Here is a 22936-nt window from a genome sequence, read left to right as displayed (position 1 = left end):
AAGTTTAACAAAATGCCCACCTTGGATACTAAAATAGCGTCGTTAAACTCCGAAAAAACACTTGGCTTTGAACAATGTTACTTTCTAGAACGAATCCCTTCTAAATAAACTTTTTTGAAACAAACGTCCATCCAAAATAAAAGAATGCGACCAGGAGCCAGAAAGCATTGAAAGGCTTGGGGACTTCTAAGAGCCATTAGAGCAGGTCTGCCTTCTGACAATAATTGGCCGCCCGGTTACTGGTCACCTAAGGCCACTCCCTAGAGCTGCCTTCTTTAGGATTATTTGATTGAGTCAAGTTGAATCTCACTCTTGTTTACCAGATTATAAGCACCAGACCTAATTTAATGTAATTTGAATTGTCATGGCTGTATGTTAAACTATTTCTTCAGTTCAGCAGTAATGAGAGTGAACAGGAGTCTCAGGGGACAACTAGCTTTAGGGCAATACCCTCATGTTGATATAGTCTTTGGGCAAAGACCTTAATGGAACACTTACCTGCTCTGTTTGCTGGAACACGTGTAGAGACGCTGTCTAGAAACTGGTGATGTGTTGCGTCCTGTCTCTCCTCCGCTTGGGTGTGGGACAACGGGGACAAGGAGACAAACCTTGTATGTCTGTAGTGATGGTGGTGTGACGTGATGCCAGGAGGGAGCTCTGGCAGAGACCCGGTGAGCTCAGTGGTGCCTATGGCCACCGAGGATGGGGCCGCCCTTTCAGTGTGTTTGTGTTTGGAAGCAGATGTAACTGCGGAGCTCAAAGCTGGACATCCACGCAGTCCATGATCGCCATGGAAGTCCTCTGGACGAACGAAGGCAGAGAAAGAGGGAGTTAAGCCTCCATTTCTTAAAAGTTTTATATGGCTTCTAGCCTTTGCCGTTAACTGGACTAAACGCTCCTGGGATATAGTAAGCTCTGCTAATGCTGTTTTAAACTGCAGAACGCCCTCGGGGACTAGAGCAGGAGCAAAGGGCCACGCAGGTACAGGGCAGTGCTTTATGCTGTCCTTCCTGTAAGAAGCGGCCCCCTTTGGTTATATGCACATGTCCTTGTCACTGCGTGCGTGGAGAAGCGTGTTCACTGTGGGACAGCTGGACGTCCGAGTTCCTCCAGTCCGCCCGTGGCTCGCGGCCCCATGGCCAGCCGAGCATCTCCCAGCCAAGTGAGGTGGGGCCCAGGGGCCTGTTTGGACGCAGGTGTCCCCCGTCCTTCCTTTGGGTCGCCGCATGGACCCAGGTCGGGCTCCGCCGCTTTCCTGACCTTTCTTCCCGGTGCTAGAAGCGCCACCGGCAGGTTCCAGCAGGGTCGCTGCGAGCTTTCTGGCCGCGCGGAGAACGGCTCAGCGGGCGCGGAGGTCACGCGCGGGAGCCGGCCTCCCCGCAGGGGCCACGCGTGACCTCCGCGCGCTGCGGGGGCGTCCGTCCTTGTCCCCAAGGACGGCAGCAGCGTCCGGGAAGAGACCTGCTCAGGACCTAACGGTCGTTTGTTCTGTGATCGCCCGCGGAGTGGCGCGGAGCAGCAGACGCCTCGTGGTCAGCACCGCCCGCCCCCGCCCCCCGCCCCCGCGCCCGAAATAAAACCGGCGAAAATCAGAAAGAGCATCTGGGAGGCACTTAATGCTTGAAACCCCGGCGAATCCCAAAACACCAGCGAGGGGCTCGGCGCGGCCGGAGGAGGGGCGGCGCGAGGGCGTCCGCAGGGCGTCCGCAGGGGAGCGCGCGGCCCGCGGGGCGCAAACGGTTACGGCGGCCGGCGCCTGCGGAGGTCACGGCGGCGCAGGTGGGCGCGCACGGCCGGGCCGGGGCGGGGGCGCGCGGCGGGGCGCACGGCGGGCCCGAGCGCGGGGTGCGTGTGCGGCCGGCCGGCGCGGGGCCGCTCCGGCGCCGCGTCTTTTCTTCTGCTCGCGGTGATGTCATCGGCGGCGGCGGCGGGGAGCCGGGAGGCGGCGGCGGGGGCGGCGCCGGGCGGCCGCCGCAGGTTCATGTGCATCTAATGAAAAGGCACTTGACAGTCGGCCAGGACGCACGCGAGGGAGCGCCCGCCGGCCGGACCGCGGCGCCGCCCGAGCCAATCGCGGGGCCGGCCTGCCCATGGGCGAGCCGGGGGGGGCGGGGGGCGCAGCCGGCCGGGCCGCGGCCGCTCCGAGGTGAACGGCGCCCAGGCGGGCTCGCGGCGCGGCGAGGCCGGGCGCGCCGCCGCTATGAATTCCGCCGAGCAGACCGTTACGTGGCTCATCACCCTGGGGGTGCTGGAGTCGCCCAAGAAAACCATCGCGGACCCCGAGGGCTTCCTGCAGGCGTCTCTGAAGGACGGGGTGGTCCTGTGCCGGCTGCTGGAGCGCCTGCTGCCCGGGACCATCGAGAAAGTAGGTGGCGCCGCGCTCGCGCCCCCGCGGCGCCCAGGCCCCGGTTGGGGGGCGCCCCGCCTCGTTCCCGCCGCGGCCGGGGGTGACGGAGACGCGCGGGCGCGGGGTCGCGGGGCGCCGGCACCTGGCGGCCGCGCGGGGCGCGGACGAGCCCACGCGCCTTCTTTGTGCGCGGACCCGGGAACGCGGCCCGCGCGGGGGGCGCGCAGGCGGCGCGAGGCCCGGGCGGCGGGAGCTCGGGGCGCCATTGTGTGCGGGGCGGGGGGCGGCGGGGCGGGGGGCGGGGGCCCGGCCGCGTCGGGGGGAGCGGCCCTGCGGAGGCCGCGGGGAAGGGGCGCGGCGGCTGCGCCGCGCGCGGAGGTGGAGTCGCGCCTCTCCGTGACCCGAGCAGAGAACCGCGCCCCGGCGCGCGCGCAGCTCCCTCCCGGGCTTTGTTCCCGCAGTTTTGCGGGCGCCGTCTCGCCGCGGAGTCGTGGCTCCGCTTCAGCCGCCGGGCGCCGTGCGGTCGGCGAGGACGCGGCGGTGCCGAGCGGGGCCGCCCGAGACGACACGGCCTGCGGCCTCCGCGGCCAGCTCCCGGCCCCGAGCCCCGCGCACGGCGGACCCACGGAGCCCCAGCGCGCTGCGAGGCCGCCTTCACGTTCTCCATTTGGTTTTTGGGTCCATTCCTGCTTTTGAGCCGAATCCCGGGTTCCCCCGACCCCGCTTCTGGCTCGGTGGCCGGTGGTTTCCCCGGGGCTGCGGTGTGAACCTTGACCCCGGTGTCTGGGAGTGATTAAAGTTTGCTTTCCTCTCACACAGGCTGACAAAGCAGGGGCCTCCGCGAAGGGCTTTTCAGAACGAGGTCTCCCTGCATTACAGAGAAGCTGCAGTTTCATCCCCCACCCCTGCTTTTGGCCGGCACAGAATGTTAAGATCAACAGTTACTTACAAGGGGTTAAACGTAGAAGCTGAAGCACAGCATAATTAGGGGGGAAAACCCCAATTTTTAAAATGGGGTTGTATTGGCCCTAACGGTGCAGGGACACTTTGCTAATCCAGTGTTCATTAGGTGACTTGAGAAAGTAAAACGTTTCCTCTTAGAAGTTTGCGTGTGTTTTGGCGCTGCATTTTCAAGGGTCGGAAGAGGTTTTATTCAATACGAATTTTGCATGCACGCTAGTTTCAGGCATTTTTCTTTCTTGGATCATACACCAGGAAACAGAATCTCCATTAGAGTGCGGAGCCGCCTGCCTGTCCAGGACATAAAAATGTTGCTTGTAAACGGAGCTGATGTCACAATAAAATCATGATTTAAGACAGGACTGAGGAGCCCAATCCAACGCGCAGGGCGCTCAGAACACTTGGTTGTCATCTGGATATCAGGAGCTCTGGTAATAAAAGACAGATGTTGCCAAGCCCTGACAGTCCACACTCAGTCCACCAAAACAGGCTCCTATAAAATGCGGTTCCGTGATGGAGAGGGAAGCTTTAGGAAACGTCGTGCGTGGCCTGGAGGAAAGCACGTTCCTATCACACCATCAGTGTGCGTTACTTGGCATATTGACGGCATCGATGGCATCGGCAGACTTCAGTGATCATTTCCTTGTACGGTCTAGGAAGATCTGCCTTCAACACGGTAGCCCTGCTTCCATCCTACAAGGAGGGGGAATGAGGAAATACAGTGTTTAGCTTGCAGGAGCCCAACTGCCACTGTCCCCTACCCTCCCCAGTTCCTGCCCCATGGCCCCCGCGGGTTCGTTTCTGTCTCCGCCACAGTGCAAATTTCACACCGAGGGCACAAGTTATGGCCAGAGCTCCTGACTCTCTGCGGTTCAAAGGTAGGTTTTTGGATTAAAATATTAGCCAATCTCTGCCGCTAAAAAACTGGGGTTTCTGAGGTTTCACGAGCTTTTGCATTTCTTAAGCGGAAGTATCTCCTTGGGCTTGTACACCGAGTACCGTGAGCCCCAAAGCTGACAGGCGGGACAGCTTTCCTCGGGAGCCTTTGGAAACCTCACTGAATATTCATGGGGAGTTGAAAGGGCCTTAACTTCACCCCAGTTTGCCACATGGACACCCTGACGACTGGTTCAAGTGGTGGGAGCAGCCCGCAGCCTCACGTTGGCAGAGCCGGGGTTGACGACAGACCCCTGGGCTGGGGAAGACACAGCACGAAGGCAAGTTTGGAGGCGGCTCAGGTTTCCCATGTGCCTTTCATTAAGAAAACATGTGCTAATGTGCTCCTTGCGATCTGTTCATTTGTTCTACTTTGGAGCCAGTCAAAGGGGCCGAGAACCAGGAGGATGTTCATTTTGGTTCAGATTGTCAAAGTTTTCTGTCGGGGTTCCCCTTGGTCGTGTCTCTTTTTCTTGAGGTGGGAGGCCAGGGGCACCGGGGGGCAGTGCATAGACTCTGTAGACAAACAGTTCAGAAAAGAGACCCTTTCCATCGTGGCCGCTGCCCCGTTTTCTGCTGTAGGGGAGACAGAGTGGGATCACACGGTTTCCCGGATCTCTGCGTATAGGGCTCTTGTGCTTCGATTTTCCGCAGGGACGGCTGGGACGTTTTGCTGAGCTGCCCCCGCTGCTGGCTTCCGTCATCCCTCCGGGGATGGGAGCCCACGAAGGCGGCAGAATCCAGGGGGTCCAGCTCCCGCAGGTCATGAATTACTGCTTCAGACCTTTCTTAGACTATTTGTCAGAGGCTGAAGCCGAGATGTACAAGTTTTAGAGGGGACCGTCGCCGATGAGCGCACCGATGCATGGGAATGATGACGCGTTGCTTGAGTTTTGCTCCTGGACGTGGCGTGTGGAGTCGCTTGGTTCAGCGCGAGCATCTCAGGGCGCCTGGTTCTTTCTCCCTGGGCCCCAGAGCCTGCAGAACACGCCAGGTCAGTGAAGTGTTCCTGGGAGACATTCCCTCCATCCACGTCTGTGCTCACAGTCGACAGTCTTGCGACCCCCTTGTCTTGCTAGATTTCCTGGGTGTGTATGTGAGCATTTAGATTGGGTTCAGCTGTCGGGCCGGATATCTGTGTTCTGGGCCGTAACAGAACTCTTGCCCAGGAGGGCTGCTCCACACACCTGCTGTCCCCCAGTTCTGGAGGCGCAGGCCTGGGATCGGGGTGCAGGCAGGCCTGCTCTCCTCGGAAGGCACCAGGGAAGGGGGTCCAGCACACGCCCTGTGTCCCCATGGCGTTCCCTGTGGTCTCTGCTGTGTCCTCACCTCCCCTTTTGTAAGGACGCCGTCCTTGGATGAGGACCACCGGCCCCCAGTTGACCTCAACTCAACCAGCTCCATCTGCACGACCTTGTTTCCGAATAAGGTCACGGCCTGCACCTTGGCGAGTGAGGCTTGAACATTGGAATTTTGGGGGACACAATCCAACCCATAATAGGTCGCATAATAAATTTGAACCCAGTCAACTTATTAAGTATGTGCTTGCTCGTAGGGTGCCAGACGCTATGGGAGATAAGAGAACTAACATGTTCTTTGGGGATTTGGTGCGCAAGGAGGCCGCGATAGTAGTAGCGTCATGAGGCAGAAGGAACCGAAGGCAGAAAGTCAGCAAGTCAGCTCTACGTGCAGGAGTTTCAGCCTGCGTTTGGGCGGCCCAGCCCCTGAGGGTTTTTCTGACGCGTGGATTAGAATACGGTCTGTATTTCCTCAGACGGTCCCCTGGCAGCCCCTGGTGGTCTTCTCCGGCTGCAGAAAAGCAGCAGAGTCGGATAGGATGTAGAAGAAAAACGGCTTTTTCCTGATTGATTTACGGCCTGCGTTCCGATCAGTGCTGGGACCTCTGGTGCTGACGGGGGCAGGGCGTGAGGTCAGCGGCCCTGGACGGCAGTTCTGAGTGCCCGCTGTGGGGAGCCTGTCTTCTCCTGGGCCCTTCGCCCCAAGGATGAGGTCAGCAATGGCAGGAGTGTGCTGGTGGGGGTCTTGGTCTGGACTCGAGATTCCAAAGCCCACACCCTGTAACTGTTTGTAAACCCTGGTTGGTCGCCTGGGAAAAGCGCTCGGAGAGAAAACTTACAGAATGCGGTCTGTCCTGACTGTGTTTCTAAGAAACCTTCTTTAAACTTTGCAAACAGAATTATTGGTTATATTAGATTCCTCCTAATGATACAAAGCTTCCAGAATAGTCAGTGTAATAGTGAACATCTGCTTTTGCAACACGTGATTTTAAAGTCTTGCCTCTGCCCTGCACCAGGGTGATTCTTGGTTCGGGCCTTAGGCCCAGAGCAGAAGGAAAGTCACTGCATTTGCTGGCTCATTCCCAGCGAACAGACAAACCTGCCTTCAGTGTAGACTGGGACGTGGAGACTGATTTGCCGAGAGCCACTTGAGGGCCATCGCAGGGCCTCTGCTGGCCTGGCCCACGGGCGCTCACTCAGGGTCGTCTGACTTGGGTTTGGGGAGCACGGGGGTGGGGTGGGGGGGCAAGATGGCCTGCTGTTCCCGGCAGTGACCTCTCAGTCCTCCGGGAGAGTCCAGCATTGGTGCTGTCCTAGGACCTCATTCTATTTATAGAAATAATGCCCGCAGTGGCTTCCTTTCCTGCTTCCCTGGAGCGCTGCCTGCCTCACCTCTGTGTACATCTCTCTTAAAGAGACAGGATGTGCCCCACGATGCTGGCCGTGTGCTGAGCTGCTTCTCTGGAATGCCTCATGTCGCCCCCGTCTCCCAGGCTGGCCCCAGACGACCCAGGTGTGCCTGCTGCCTGGGGCCGGGGACCTTCCAGGCAGGGACAGAGTGCTGGTCGGTCACTGGCTGGGGATCCTCAGGGGCGTTAGGTCTGGAGGAAGTAGGCAGGAGTCACAAACCAGGTCAGGACACCAGACACATGGCGTGAGGGACCACAGGGACAGGACACAGTCCAGGGTGACACTGTGGACACAGAAGGCCATTCAGCAGGGGTCCCAAGAGGGAAAGGGGCACGGGGGCTGTCGGAATGGGATCCACGCTCCTACCTAGTTCGCAGGGAGCCCGGCCACACTTGAGAAGAGGACACAGAGCTCCGGAGAGCCCTGCCCTCATGGTGCCCCTGGTCGCACGCTCCTTTGCTGGTTCTCTCTCGTCCTCATGGGAGGACGCCCCCGAGGGGTCTGGTACTCTCTTGCGCTGGTATCACAGAGTCCTCAGTGGGCCCCTGGGCTTTCCCAACCTTGAGTTCCGTGGTGACCATCTCTGCTGAGATACGAAACAGTGTGCAGACGGACATGGGCACACGTCTAACGCTGTCCCTGGAGGGCTGTCTCTGCTCTTTCGGATTGGAATCGCCGGCGTGTGTGTCGTCGTCGGTAGAAGGTGGCAAAGACAAAGTGTCCCTCCAGGCACTCACCTCTGCCAGGGGACCCCAAGACCCACTGGGCCCTCCCAGAGCCACGGCTAAGAGGGGGTGGTCCTTGTATGTGTCCCCGAGTCACCCATTTGCTGTGTGACCTGGGGCAACTTCTCTTATTTCTCTGAGTCTCAATTTCCACCTGAACACAGAGATCAGATACCTGCCCGGAGGGAATGGGCTCCTGGGGCAATAGGGCCGTCAGGCGGCTGAGTGAGTGGACTTGAGGGTTTCTGGGCGGCACTAAGCACCGGGGAGGTCCTCAGTACGTGGCAGGTGTGATTATTTTACGAACTGATGCTGAAAATCGACCTTGCCGTGTCCAAGAAAACTCGTAAGCCAGGGTCCGAGCATCAGAGCCGCTCCAATCCAGGAATTTCTTCTTATTCTCACAACTGGGCAGATTCCTGCAACTTGAGGGGGCTGGCGGCCTCTCCCTTCCCCCCGACAGACCGCCATGGTCTGGGCTGCCGGGACCCCTGGATTTGGCTTCCAGACCCTCTGTTTAGCGCCAGGTCCCGCGCAGCTGCTGAGCTCACACAGCTGCCGGCTCAGAGGGGCCAGAGGGGCTGGATGGAGGCTCGGGTTTCACATTTATAGAGTTTCTTGCATGGGAAGGGCCTGGAACGCCGCCACGCACAGAGGGAGGCTGTTGGGGCCGGTGCTGGGCCCCGCGTCCCCTGTGTGTGACTTCTGACCTTTTCCTCCATCACTTCTCCCCAGTTAGGTGAGGAACGCTCATTTCCTGATGTGTTTATATTTCTAACTTTAGCTCTGAATTTTTGAAAGTCTTATGAACCGGACGGGTCATTCTCAGCCCTGGTTTTGCAGGATGTACTGGGTCTGCCGGACTCTGAAGGCCAAGGGCGGTGTATAAGTGGGATGTGTGGAAATAGGTACCTACTGGCCTCCGGCCAGGTGCATGCGTGTACACAGCATACACACACGCACAGACGCACACACGTGTATGTGTTCTGTGTCACTTTTCCAGGGGGTCGTAAGAGAAGCCATGGGTCTCAAGCGTAAAGCATTCGTGAGTTCTCTGTGTGAAGGAATTCTCGGGACGTTATTCAACCCAAACTCCTCGCTTCACAGATGAGTTAACTGAAGTCCGTTGCATTCGGTCGTGTAAGTTGTGTACTGCCAGGCGTAGGGAGGGTTGCTCACACTGTAGTGCACGCGAGTGAGGTCTTAGGACTGTGCTGGGGGACAGCTTTGGGGCAATGATGCACAGACGTCCACCTCCATGGAGGTCAGCCTCCTCTGGCACAAAGCAAATTTGAGAAGCGTCATGGTAGCCTACAGAAGTGGCCCTGGTTCTTCACTCTTGTCTGCTGCCAGGTCTCGTGGAGAAGGACGGAATGCCGTGTGTGCTGCTCCCATCCGAGGATGGGGGTCGTTTTCTTACTTCTTGAGTCCCAAGCTGCCCTGGGCCCATTTTAGCCAAAGGGATGTGGCAGATGGGACGGGTACTAGTACCTAACTGGCCACTGAGGTTTTGTGGCTGTTATACAGCATCCCTGGGGCAGCAGGTAGCGGGAATAGGCTGGAGAATGAAGTTGTTGTTTTGTACAGAACTTGAAGGTATACTACACTTGGAGCAGCTTTTTTTTTTTTAAAGATATTTTGTATTTATTTGACAGAGAGAGATCACAAGTAGGCAGAGAGGCAGGCAGAGAGAGAGAGAGGGAAGCAGGCTCCCTGCTGAGCAGAGAGCCCGATGCGGGACTGGATCCCAGGACCCTGAGATCATGACCTGAGCCGAAGGCAGCGGCTTAACCCACTGAGCCATCCAGGGACCCCTGGAGCAGCGTTTTAAAAAGGGGTCAAAAATACTCTTCATATCGTCTCCAAACAAGGTGCGTGTCATCCAGAACCCGAGTGCGACCCGCGGAGCTGCTTGTAGCTCGTAAGAAGTTGCGTCAGCCTGAAGCAGGGATCCACAGCTCCAGGTCTGCTTTGGATGCGGTCTCCTGCCACGGAGCCTGGCTGCGGCGGGGCGGTTTTTGTTAGCAGCACCCTCTTTCAAAGCTCCAGTTCTTGGTTATTTGTAAATACTCTGGCCCGTGGTGGCCTTTCTCCCTCACTTCTGTGTGACTCACTGCTGAGTTCCCATGCCAAGAAGATGCATTCCCATCTCTTTCCTGTCCGTAAAATACTTTGTTTACAAGAGACTTTCCAGTACCCGTCTGCGGCTAGCAAACATTCACAAGTCCTTTGTCAGAAACGCGGAGTATCTGACAAAGCCCGCTGCATGCTGAGAGACTATGACTTGGTTGTCATTTTGAGGAAGAGTGTTATCGAGGTTCTTCCTGAGAATCAGGAGTTTTGGGGGAGCATTCCTGGGGCGAATGGCCTCTTCTGGTGGTGCTCCGGGAGACCATCAGGACACAGAAAACCCGGTCCCAGGTCTTTAGTTCTGGAGTAATGTCACGGTCATCTTTTCCGTGATGCTGAAGAGACTGCCGCACTAGGGCAGTCATAAACATTGGTGCTGGTCACAGATTTCTTCTCGTGGGAACATGACATTCTCTGGTCACAGTTTTCCTGTTTGTTAATGCATTTTCATTTCTTCTGAAAACACGCTCTCTAAGTCGGATGTGGTCACGTTCTGGACAGGCTTGTGGTAAAGGCTAGACTTCCAGAAAGTACCACCGTGCTTGTAAGTGACAGAGACCGGAACCGAGTGGTCTTCCACTCTTTGTCAGTTGGTGACACACGGAGGAGTTTATTGAGTTCATTTGTCACACCTCCCACAGGGCGCATTTGCTTAGTCTGAATTGGGTAACTACCGTGTCCGCAATCCAAGGTCATGGTTCTTCAAATAATAACAGTAACCATATTTTATTGTGTGTGTGTTTTTTTTTAAAGATTTTATTTATTTATTTGACAGACAGAGGTCACAAGTAGGCAGAGAGGCAGCAGAGAGAGAGGAGGAAGCAGGCTCCCTGATGAGCAGAGAGCCCGATGTGGGGCTCGGTCCCAGGACCCTGGGATTATGACCTGAGCCGAAGGCAGAGGCCTCAACCCGCTGAGCCACCCAGGCGCCCTTATTGTGTGTGAGTCTTAAGTGTCTGTTCATGAATCGTTACAGTAATATTCTGGGAGTGAGCTACTCCCCGCACACCTAATGCTTCTGTTGTCTGTAATGGAATTGTCTACTTTAAGAAGCTAGAAAAATAGGGATAAGTTAAACTCTAAGTAAGTAGTAGAAAAAAGAGAATAATAAAGAACAGAACGGGAATCAGTGAAATAGAAAACAAATTTGCTAGAGAAAATCAACAAAACCAAAATTGGATTCTTTGAGAAAATCCATAAAACGGATAAACCTCGGAGACTGATGAGGACAAAGGCTAGAGGACACAGATGGCTCATGTGAAGAGTCACTGCGAGTTCTCCAGATGCTAGGAAGATAACGGGGATAGGATAACTATTTCTATGCCAGTCAGTCCTACAGCCTAGAGGAAATGTGCACTTTCCATGGAGGACCCGTCCGGGAGGAGATGGATGACCTGACCAGCCTGACACCTAGGAAAGAACTTGAATTAGTTAAACAGCGTCTCACAAAGCGAATGCCAGGCTGCATGGCTCACTGGTGAATGTTACGAAGCAACCAAGGACTTCCATTTGGGACACGTAAGGATTCTCCACACACAGTCCTAAGGAGACCAAGAACCCAACTTAAAGAATGGACAAAATGGCTTGAGCAGACACTGCTTCACCAGAGAAGGGGTGCAAGTGACAGGCCCAGGAAAGACGCCCGATGGCGCTAGATGTGAGGGAAACGCAAACTGAAGCCAGGTCGGACGGCCTGCGCTCCTGCTGGAAGGTTCAAGGGTAAGACTCGTCACACCAGGTGCTGATGAGGACGCGGAGGCCCTGGAGCCCCATCCACCGCGGTGGGAACGGGGAACCCTGTAACCGCTCTGGAAAGCAGCTTGTCAGTTTCTTGAACTATTATAGATCTACCAAGCGGTTTAGCCATTCCATTTCTTTTTTTTTTTTCTCTCTTTTTAAGATATTATTTATTTGAAAGAGGAAGAGAGCGCACAAGTGGGGGGGGGGCAGAGGCAGAAGAGGAGAGAATTTCAGGCAGATTCCTCGCTGAGCACAGAGCCCCGCACGGGGCCCCATCTTGCGACGCTGAGATCATGACCTGAGCTGAAATCAAGACTTGTATTATTTAACAGACTGAGCCAGCCAGGTGCCCCTTAGACACCCCATTTCTAAGGATTGACTCAAAGAAATGGAAGTATGCTTGTACCAAGTCTTGTGCACAAATGTTCTTAAACCTATTTTTTGCAACTTTATTTTTAATAGCCATGAACCAGACACAGTCCAAATAGTTTTTCAACCAGTGAATGGATAAAGTGTGGTATATCCATACTTTCTAATACTCAGCAATTAAAGTGAGTGCTCAAAAAGGGATGAAAATCACACCGGGAAAAGAAGCTGGGCAAAAAAGTACACCCTGTGTGATTCTGTGTACATAGGATTCTAGAAAATGCAGTGGGCCCTACAGTCATGGAAGGTACGTCAGTGTCTGCTTAGGGACACTTCCGGGGGCACAAGGAGACCTTGGGGATGAGGGGGCGTGCATCTTGGTTCTGGGGAGGGTTTCACAGTGTGCACATAAAAACTTGTCCAACTGTACACTTCGGATATGAGCACGGTAGGTCTGTTACGGCTCACCAAGGGTGCACAGCAGTAGTCACTCTGGGTGTATTTAAGTTTTTGTTGAGTGTAATGGAGCTTCAGTTCATTTTCTTGGCAGTCCCCTGCTTTTGAACCTGACTGTAAATCCAGAAGGCATGTACAGAATTTCACTGTATAAAGGTAAATAGTGTACTTGCATTTTTTTATGCAAGTACATTTTTTATGCAAGTACATTTTTTATGGGGAGGGACTTCTGCCGGAGAGCTCATCTCTCCCTGTAGTTGTCTGTTTTCTCATCAGTCCTTATGGGGTAGCTACTACATGGCTTATGCTGGCCTCTGGAGATGCAGTGATTAGCCAACAGAGACTTGCAGACTGTCTAGTGGGGAGAATAACATCAAAGACGTATGCACTTGTTTTACAATCTGAGATTCCTGCTCTGGGGGTCAGGAACAGGTGTTGGCTGAGGAACCTGGTGTACACTTGGCGGGGGGATAGGTGATGTCGTGGGGAAGGCTCTTCTCCGAGAGCGGGCCCTGAGTTGAGTGCTGATGGACGAGTGGGCTGTAAGAGAGGAGACAGGAAAGAACCTGGGCAGCAACAGCACTGGGCAGGGCGGAGATGGGCATGGGCCAGGCAGCACAGGGTCTTAAAGGTTCTGACGTTTTGCAGGGTCTTAAAGGGAAGTATGACACAGTTGGTTATGGATTTTGAAAACAATACGCTAGGCACAGCATGGAAGCAGCACGGATGCAGCCCGTTGAGGAGGGGGAGGTGGTCATGAACCTGTTGGGAGCTGGGTTTCAGACGGGGTTCAGGGGACCCAGGGCGGACACGGCAGCTCCGAGCCTCACCGCCCCTGGGGTGCTGGTTACACACAGGATAGATGGGGTGTCTCCGGTGTGAGAGGCAGCCTGGGGTGAGGTGCCTTAGGCTCAGGACTGGGTCCAGAATGGGTGCAATCACGACTGTGAGGGTTGGAGCTCAGAGAGGACAGGGGGCTGGAATGTAAATCTGGGAGTCACACGAGAGAGCGAGGTGTGAACCTGAGTGAGCAGTGGTGAGCTTCCTAGCACCAGCCTTGGGGAGTTGGACCTGGACGCCCTGGACAGTGCCGCTAAGGAGGAGCCTGGTTGCAGGTGGTCAGGTCGGTAGGGAGCCTGGTGACTGGAAGCCAGGGCACGAGCGTGGCGGGTATGCTGCAGGGGCCGGGAGAAGCAGAGGGCTCTGGCAGCGTGCTGGGAGGGTGGGGCACAGTGGTGACTTGTCCCCGGCAGCAGGCACGCGCAGTGTCCCAGGCCAGCCAGCCAAGTGCACACCTGCTCGTGGGCCACTGAGCGGCGGTGCCCGTATTGTGAGGGCAGGGCCGGCTCTGGCCGGAGAGGGCGGCCAGGGGTGTTGGGGGCGGGGCTGGGCCAGTGAGGGCAGAGACAGCGAGGGTGGTGGACTGGGTGCGTGGATTCCCGGCCACTGTCCCAGGGGCGGAGCAGGACCTGGCAGTGCTCTCTCAGCTCCCTTCGAGCCTGGGAAACAAGCTGACCTTGAGCTGTTTTCGCCAGAAAAGGGATTCTAGAACACTGTGTTCCTTTTCATGGCTTTAGGGAAAGACGACAGTCACGTCCTCTGCGCTTTAGCAGGTACTGGTTTAAGTCCGTGAGTGAGCTGAGGCGAAGCCATTGTCTCTGAGCAGCGCGGAGGTTTCCCTCTGACCTGATGCGTGTCACTGTCCAGTCTTTAGTCCCCCCCCACCCGTATGACAAGGGACTGCCGGAAACCACCTGCTCTCTGCCGCATCTGTTGTGCAGCTGACCTTTGAGAGTCCGGATCGACGCAGTGAAGGCAGTTTAGGGATTTTTAGAATGCTCATGTTCAAGTTGAGGACGGTCTGCATTAGAAGGTTAGACGGTTATGAAGATACATGTGTCCCCTGGGATTTGCTTTCTCGTTCTCATTTGGAAACCATGCTCAGTTTGTTACATGTCATGGTAATGCACGAAGAGAGATCAAAGTAATTAAGTGCTATATAGTAGGAATATTTCTTAAACAACCAAGATAAGTGTAAGCAACATCTAGATTTGGTACTATTTTTCCAATTCAAAGCAATAAAACATGCACTTTTCAGGTCTGTCTCCATGTGTGGGAGAAGCAAGGCCAGCGCTGTTTTTTTCTCTATGACCCTTTATCTTTGAGAGGCTGTTGGGAGAGTGTTCCGGGGAGTGGAGGGTTGGGGAGGCGGTGGGAGGGGTGTTGAGGGAAGGGATGTGGCTCCCCTGCACACAGGTACCGTCAAGGAGGAGCTTCTGGGCCAACAGCTCCTGGGTCAGGCTGCTTTCTTTCTCTTCCAGCTGGGGGTTGGGCACCCGGCACTGGTTCTTGCCCGTCACGGACTAAATGCTAGCATGTGCACTCCAGGCTGTCCCAGGTTGCGAGGGGCGCCCATGGTTCGTGCCTTTGGTTTTGGTGGCTATGTGGGTCTTACATTTGAGGGTCCGCGGAACCACCAGATGGCTGGTGAAAACAGCTTGCTGGGCTCCACCTCGGAGTTCCTGATGTCCTAGGTCTGGCTGGGTTTGAGAATTTGCGTTTGACAGGTTCTCAGGTCATGCTGCTGCTGCTGGTCCAGGGGACCACGTGGGAGAAACACCGACAGCCCCCTGAGCTCATCAGCCCAGCCACACTGTAACTCAGACCAGCCCGATTATCTGCAGGGCCCTCTAAGAAGACAGGAGACCGAGGTGTGACCGCTGAGGGGCTCTTCTTCAGGTGGACACTGGTGGCCTGCCCATCCGGGCCACCCCCTCGTGCCTGGAAAGTTCCCTAACTGGTGCCTTTCACTTCGAGACAGAACAGACCTCATGCTGCTTCCCTATGGGCTTTTGAAATGTGGGGGTAGAGAGGTTGGAAGAAATCTCGCCTTGCATTGGAAGAGGCGGTTGGAATTCATCTCAAAAATGGGATTCGCCACCTGTTTTTGTGCATCTAGAAAATTCTTGGATAAACCGAGAGACACAGCAGGTGCAAGCTCACAGGTGTGTGTGAGTGCTGACAGGTGCGCTTCTTGAATAGGGCACTGAGGGGGAATCCTTGAAACACCTGAATTAGGGTCAGGAGGAGCCTTGGCTAAACAGAATGCAAGTCACTAAAAGCTACAAAGAGATGCAGAGACCCAGGCAGGGCTCCCCAGTGACACTGGCTGTTAAGGGAAGAGGAAGTCACCGTGTTGCGGGGCTGTGGTGTTAGGGAATGGCTGCTGGCAGGAGTCCGGGAAGCCTGATCCAAACCTAGCAGCCTAGTGCCGTTCCGTGAGGGGCTCAGCTGACCGTGACTCCTGACACTGCTTCTAAGGGGTGGCGGGTCTGTGGTCCTTAAACGGGGACCCCTCGCTCTCAGAAGGTCGGAAGGAGACTGCGGCTGCTGCTGGCCTTCAGCTGGCACTGAGGATGCGCACTTTGATCTAATTCCAGTTTATGCTTTTCAGTTAAGGAGCCAACCGATCATTTTGTTGGTGCAGATGGAGAAAACGGTGACCGTTGCGGACACCTGCCCCCAGCCCAAGTCTGGGCGCGGGCTCCTTCCCTACATGCCATCGATGGTGTGCACCTGAGCGGCCGTCTGGCCTTCGGCAAAGGATGTTGGAATCGCGGAGCAGCGGCTTTCAGCAGCCATCCTAAAAAGGCTTCAAACGGCAAGGAGAGGTTCTCTGGAAGCAAATGAAAAAATGGGAAATCTCAGTAAAGACACAGGACTCGAAGGAAAGAAAGAAATGGAAAGTACAGAAGTGAAGACTCAGATAAAAAGACTCGCTGGGCGGGCTCCCCGGTGGAGGGGACAGGACGGATGACAGAAGCAGGGAGCAGGAAGCCTCATCCGTGGGTCTGCGGTGCCCCGGCTGGGGAAACCGCGGGCAGGAGCGTGGAGGGAGCTGCTGTCTTGCGGCGTCACAGACCCCGGGCAGAAGACAGTCCCAGCTGCGGGTGGGCGGCTGCCCGCCTCCACCCTGTCCCTCCCCTCCACCTCCTCCTGCCTGCGCCGCTGTCCCCACCTCCCTGAAATGTCAGACTCCCATGAGGTCTTCATCGGCTTGTTTTGGCTCCTTTGTGACACTTAGGAAATGACTATAAGACAGCCCTACTGCACGCACGGCTTACGGACAGCTGCCCGGAGCACCGGGCGGTGGGAGCCTGGAGAGGCCCGAGGGAGCAGGCCAGCTGGGAGAGGCGAACCCAGTGCGGGGCCAGCGATTTTCCTTCATGATAGAGAGGAAAGCTGAAACCAGAGAGGGGCTCCGGGCAGCTCCCGGCTAACTGCTGCCCCCACATACACGGGAGAAGACGGAGCCTGGGATGCTGAATGTGGGCAGCCCTGGAGAGAGGGGGCCGGTGGCTGGCCCCAGGCTCAGCTGGCGGCAGGGTGCCCCTGTCCGTCACAGCAGAAGGGGTTAAGGTTAAGACTCCCAGGAAAACCCAAGGCTGTCTTTCATTTCTCTGTATCATGCTGCCTGCGGTGATTACACTTCCAAGTGTTTTTAAGAATAGTTCCTGTCTGAGGTATTTGATTCTCACATTTGACCGAAGATCCTTCTCTTGTGTCCTAGACACTCTGTCAGCTCTGCTCACCTTCACTTCTACTGAACAAAGAGCGCGCTGAGTGCTTGGCTCTGCCACGTGTTGACATTTTATCCCAGCAGACCGAATACCCTGCGTACGGCGCATCTCCTCTGAGTGCAGGAAGCCTTCCGTGGATGTGCTTGGTACACAAGTAGATTACATAGCATGTTGGACCATGTCAGAGCGTGTTGGACCATGTTAGACCATGATAAGTGCTTTGCAGAGAAGCAGCAGGATGGGAGGGGGTTGGGGAGTACCAGCAGTTAGGGCAGATGTTCCTGAGAAGTGACATTTAAACAAAGGCTCCAGGAATATGAGAAAAGGAGTGATATGAATGTCTGTGAGATGGGATTTCAGGCAAGGGGAATAGTCTGTGCAAAGGTCCTAAGGTAAGAGCCTTCCTCGCAAGTTCTGGGAATAGCAGAGGCCGGTGTGAGCCAGGGGAGAGAAGCTGGCCGATGAGTTCAAGGAGGGAACAAGGGAGCAGACTGTGGAGGGTTCATTCAACCATCATAAGGACTTTGACTTAAAAAAACAATTAAGAGGCTTTATTTTCTAGAGCAATTGAGGTTTACAGAAAACTGAGCAGAAAGTACAGAGATTTCCCACACACCCCCAAGTTCCCCTTTTACCATTTTGCCCTCCTGCAGTATGCTTATCACTAGGGATGAGCGAGTGCTGACACATTAATAAGTAAAGTCCACAGTGTACATTAGGGTCACTTCGTTGTGCACTCTGTGGGTTTGGACAAACGTCCACCATTACAGTGTCATACAGAGTCGTTTCACTACCCTGAAAATTCTCCATGCTCTGTTCATTTTGCCAACCCCCGGCAACCACTGATCCTACTGTCTCCATAGTTTTGACTTTTCCAGAATGCCATAGAATTGGAATCATATAGGATGTAGCCTCTTCAGATTGGCTTCTCTGTCTTAGAAATAGGCATTTGAGTTTCCTCTGAGTCTTTCATGGCTTAGCAGATCATTTCTTTTTATCACTGAATGGTTTCCCACTCTCCAAGGCACCACAGTCCATTTACACATTTGCTACTGAAGGTCATGTTGTTGATGTCCAGGTGTTGGCAGATAAGCTGGTGTAGATATCTGTGCTCAGGTTCCCAGGGATGTGTTTTCAGCTTTTGAGTGAAGCGGATTCACCCAAGAAGCAAGATTGCTGCATATGGTGAGATGATGGTAAGTTTGGTAAGAAACCACCAAACTGTCTTCCCAAGTGGCTGCACCATTTTACGTTCCCACCAGGTGTGAAGAAGAGTTCCTCTTGCTCCACATCCGCACCAGCAAATGGTGTTGCCAGCGTAGAATTCTGGCCATTCTAACAGGTGTGCAGTGGTTTCTCCTTGCTTTAATTTGCAGTTCCCTGATGACATAGGGCGTGGAGCATCTTTTCATATGCCTACCTGCTGTCCGTGTCTCTCTTCTTCAGTGAGGCGTCTGTTCAGGTCTTTTGCCCATTTTTAAGTTGGGTCATCTGTTTTCTTATTGCTGGGTTTTAGGAATGCTTTGTGTACTTTGGGTACAAGTCCTTGATTGTGTATGTCTTATGTAAATACTTCCTTTTGGTCTGTGGCATATCTTCCATTCTCCTATAGGAGGATACTGGAAGATTTGGGGGGTTCTGAGTAGAGGAGTCATGTGACACACAGATTATAAATATGCAGGGAGATATTCCAGTTATAGTAATATGGAAGAATGGAGTTCTTGATTATACATTGGCAGCCTTATCTTTAATTAATGGTCAGTTTTTCTAAGTGAGTTTTTGAAAATGTATTTCCCACCTACAGACACAACTCATCTTGTTCACAGCTGCTGCCCATATACTCTGATACTTAAGAGTTTCAGGAGAAAACTAATGATCTGTTTATCACCTTTTTATTAGTCACAGTTAACAGGAAACTCTCAACTGGCTGTCGGGTTCTGAGAGCATCCCGGGCTGCAGTCTTCTCCTTTGCCTGGCCTTTCCCTCTAGGGAGGGTCTTAGCTGCTATTTATAGAGAAGCACTCGCCAGCACAGGTCCTTAGCCGTTTTCTATCCCTTTAGTTGGGTTTCTTCCTCTGATGAAGCCTCCCTTTAGCTTCCTAGTTTCCAAAATCATCCAGCTCTCTCTGCATGCCTCAAGCCTCCCACACGCTATCAAGTGGATTAAAATAGTGTGTGTTCTCAGGTGGTCAGTGTCCAGACTTCTGTCTCTGAGGCTTTCATTTGCCTCAAAGGCAGCTTCTCAAGCAGTTTAAAAATGGAAGACAGATTCCTTAGCTGGGAGGGAAGGGCACAAGGCAGTGCACTGCTCTGTAGCTCCCACCATGGCCCTTCCATTTGGCTGTGTGCGGGTAGGGGCATCCAGAAGGCTACCTCAGAAGCAAGTATGAGTAGCTAAGGCAAAACGAACAGGGAACAGCAGGGCAAACATAAAAACTCTCCGAGACGTCTGAGAATACAGATTTAAACAGTGGGATGCCACTGCTGGCTGCAGGGATGGGAGAGTACATTCTAGCCTGAGGTGTCTTTGGTCCAAGGTAGGGCTGAGGCTGAGGCAATGAGCAGAACTGGCCGACTGAGCTGCCACTAGTGGCCCCATTCAGAGAGCAGAATGCGTGGGCTCTCAGAGCAGGGGTGGGAGGTAGTGGGATTCCTTCTGTCCTAGTGGGTTTTCAGACCTACTTACTGCACTGATATTACAAGGATATACAGCAGGTACCCAATTTGGATTTATTTAGCACGTTTGTATCAGAGGCCCCCAACTTCTCCACAGGCTTTTCCACTAACAGAGAACAGAAGGTATCACCAACCATTCTGAAACGTGTTTGGCAAGAGAGGAAATGGATGCCAAAGGGTCGGAAACAACACAGGAACGAAGCTGAAGAATAAAGCCAAGCCGTTTGCAAGGTTTGCAAGATGCTGCACCGTAATTCGTGGGTTGTTCTCAGCAGGCCACAAGCAGGAGGATGAGAGAAAAGAAAGAATCTTCCGTATGAACCACTGAAAACTTGAGATGTGAAAAATCTCTGATTATGAGGCCCAAGTCATTATTTTATGAATTTGTCCTTTTCTGCTTTCCCGCATCATGGTTCTTCAAAGGCCTAAAAACATGGCATCTGCTTATAGAATGTAATGAGACATGAACTCACAACGGCTCGTCCCCGGCACCTCTGCTCCCCCGGGGTCCGAATCGCAGCCAGACAGAGCACACACGGTTTCCCAGGCTGCTCTCGCGCCACACCCCTGCCTGGACTGATCTAACATCACGGAGGGAAGAAAACGTCACTTCCGTGGAGAGACTTAGTCTAGGTTATCTGATGAATGTTTTATGTTCATATTCCTTCGAATCCATTTCTGGCATTGGCAGGAATCTTGGACGGTTGCCACCATCTCTGAGGTCTAAAAATGTGCTTCTGGAGTTGGTGGGAAGCAAGCCTCAGGGGACTCACGAGTTAATTTAAGCTGTGCAGTCTTGCTGGTCTTCTTGAGAGGCCACGTGTCTGGGATATATGAATGTCGTTGGGGAACTGGGGATTTGGTACATTCATATTTGTTTTTGCCTTTTATTTTGGCTGGTTTCACACTAATGGAGCACATTTTATTTTTTCCCAGATGACCGTAGCCCCTGCACAACAATTGGGCTGTCGGAGATATTGAAGAAGGAGAGGAAAAGAAAAATATACTTTATTAAAGGCTTAATTTTTTTCCTTCAGTAAGCCACATCTAATCCTAGGCTACACATTTCTGGGAGATGGTTTACTTATTGGGTATTTGGTGATCAAGTTCTTAATTTCAATGGGATGCTTCTTTGTTTTCCAGTGGGTTTGGAGGAAGAGATGCCCAGTAGGCTGGCAGGCGAGCCCTGTCCACTGTACTTTCACTTCACTGAGCATCACTGGCAATAGAAGGAGCACAGAATGCTCTAGAAGAGCAGTCTAATGAGAATGGAGGCTACTGGGTATTTAGAATTGGAGGACCCGTGAAGTGCTAATCAAGGAGACCTGAGGGTTTTAACCATGGCATTGCACCTCCACGAGGGTTGTGTGTGTGTGTGGGGGGGGAGGTTCTACAAGGATTCCAACCCATTGGCAGCTGGGCTCTCCAGGGACTCTTTTGTAATGGGGAAGGCATCTTGGCCTGAGGAGAACACTAGTTTGGAGTGTTTTCCTTCCTCTTCTTAAAAAAAAAAATGTATTAACAATACTTATGTGGTATAAAATTCACAGGGCACAAAAAAGTATAAAGTAAAAAGGAAGTTTCCCTTCCCCTGACCTCCAGGCCCCCCGTTCCTTTTGTTGAGGCAACCCTTGTTCAAGGTGTCTGGTGTGTGCTTCCAGAGAAATGTCATGCTTCTCTAAGCACCCATGTATGTTTTTTTCTTGCCTCCCCTTTTTTTTTCATTAAAGGTGGGACGTGATGCATACATTCCTCATGTTCCTTTTCCCCTCTTAGTGCAACTAGGAGGTCGTGATAGATCAGTGATTAAAGCTGCTGCCTTTTGAAAGGGTCTGGGGGGCGGTGCTCTGCTTGCGGAAGTACAGTATGCTGTAGTCGACTCAGGCCCTTCTCTGGATTGTTTCCCATCTGCTGCTGTCACAGGCTGTTCTATTTTTAGTTCACTGGGTTAGGGTCCCAGCAGCAAATGGTGGGCACACTAGGCAGAGGTGGCTGAAGAGTTTACTGCAGAGGGTGTTGACAAAATGTGGGCAGGGGTGAGGACAGCCACGAAGAGAAGTGGAGGCACCCCAGAAAGCCATGAGCTCCCCTCGGCCTGTAGGAGAAGGCGGGGGAGGTGGGTTATAGGAGCTGCTGGGAGCTCCCACCAGGAGCGGTGGTCTATGGTCAAGGAGCACAGCCAGTCTGTGTAAAGGCTTAACAGTGGCCCCCTGTATTGCGGAGCCCTGAGTTGTAGCGTCTGCCCGTTTCTGTGTACCGTGGCCGGTTCCAGTGACCCATGTGGTGTTTCTGAATGCAGAGCTCGGCTGGGGAGCATGGGGTCAGCTCCTGGGAGTAGCTCCAGCACGTCACAGTGGCACCTAGTCCCTGCTTGGGCTTCTGACCAGCTGAGCACCCGAGGAGGGAGAGCAGGGGAGCCTGGTGGCTGCAGTGCCCAGAGGCCTGCCTCCTGGAGCGGGCTGGTGCAGTGGGCAGGCTGCAAGCCCTGGGGCAGATTATGTCTCTGCAGTCCGCATTTCCTTGTCGGTGAAGAACAGAACTGCCTCCAGTGTTCTCTGAGCCTTTCTGTGCTAGGGTCCTCTGCCAGCTCCGTGAGCTGGGTGACCCGAGTGGGCAGTATGCTGACTGGGCAATGGAAGATGCCTGGGGCCCCTGCACTTGGGAGACTCATGTCTAAAATAGGAGAGAGGGTGTGCACAAGCACATCTGGCTACGGGGTGGAAGCGTAGCTCTTTGTAGCCATGGTGATGAGACTGTTGATGGCAGAGACCCTAAGACCTCTGTTCTGGGGTTTGGAGTTTGATATCTCAGTGGGGGGAATACAAATATTTCTTGATTAATGGTTCAGCTGGCATCTGCCACTAGTTCTCGGAGTATGGTCCCGGTACCTTCAGCATCTCCTGGGATGCCAGAAGTCCACAGCCTTGAGTTCCACCGCACACCGAGGGATTCAACTCTGGCAGGGTGTAGTGACGGTACTCTGGGTGTTCTGACACTTGCATTGTGTTTGAGAATCACTGAGTTATAGGATATCTGTGTTCCAGACTTGGCTGAAAGCCAGTTGGATGGGGCATCCCAGAGACCCCTTGCCCCCAACTTCTGGACTTCACTTCAAACGTCCTCAGTCAGAATCTCTGGGAACTACGATCCTGGGTAGTTAGCGCGTTAACCAGATAGCACGTCCCTGATCGTACTCTCTGCTCTTGATCTCATTTGTTGCCATGCATGGACCTGTCTGAATTAGCTGCCTTGCTACAAGTGCCTGTTCTTTCCCATGAAGTTTTGTAAACTCAGACCTGCTAAACGCTTCCA

At 53.9% G+C, this 22936-nt stretch overlaps 1 protein-coding gene across 4 annotated transcripts in view; it reads left to right on the top strand.

The window, feature by feature from the left end:
• The first annotated feature begins 1952 nt into the window (after window positions 1–1952).
• Window positions 1953–22936, top strand: part of ARHGEF7 (Rho guanine nucleotide exchange factor 7) — a 126394-nt gene continuing 105410 nt past the window's right edge. For 2 of the 4 annotated variants that reach the window (XM_059144606.1, XM_059144601.1), the window contains exon 1: window positions 2129–2365. In XM_059144606.1, coding sequence (XP_059000589.1) covers window positions 2201–2365 — 165 coding nt within the window. In that variant the 5' untranslated portion in view covers window positions 2129–2200. Of the gene's footprint in view, window positions 2366–22936 lie in introns of all 4 variants that reach the window. The other 2 variants (XM_059144605.1, XM_059144603.1) reach the window with 2 other exon arrangements.

The sequence above is a fragment of the Mustela lutreola genome, chromosome 13, assembly GCF_030435805.1.
Source record: "Mustela lutreola isolate mMusLut2 chromosome 13, mMusLut2.pri, whole genome shotgun sequence".
Taxonomy (NCBI): Eukaryota; Metazoa; Chordata; class Mammalia; order Carnivora; family Mustelidae; genus Mustela; species Mustela lutreola.
The sequence above is the reverse complement of the archived record's forward strand: the minus strand, read 5'-3'. Positions and strand labels throughout refer to the sequence as shown.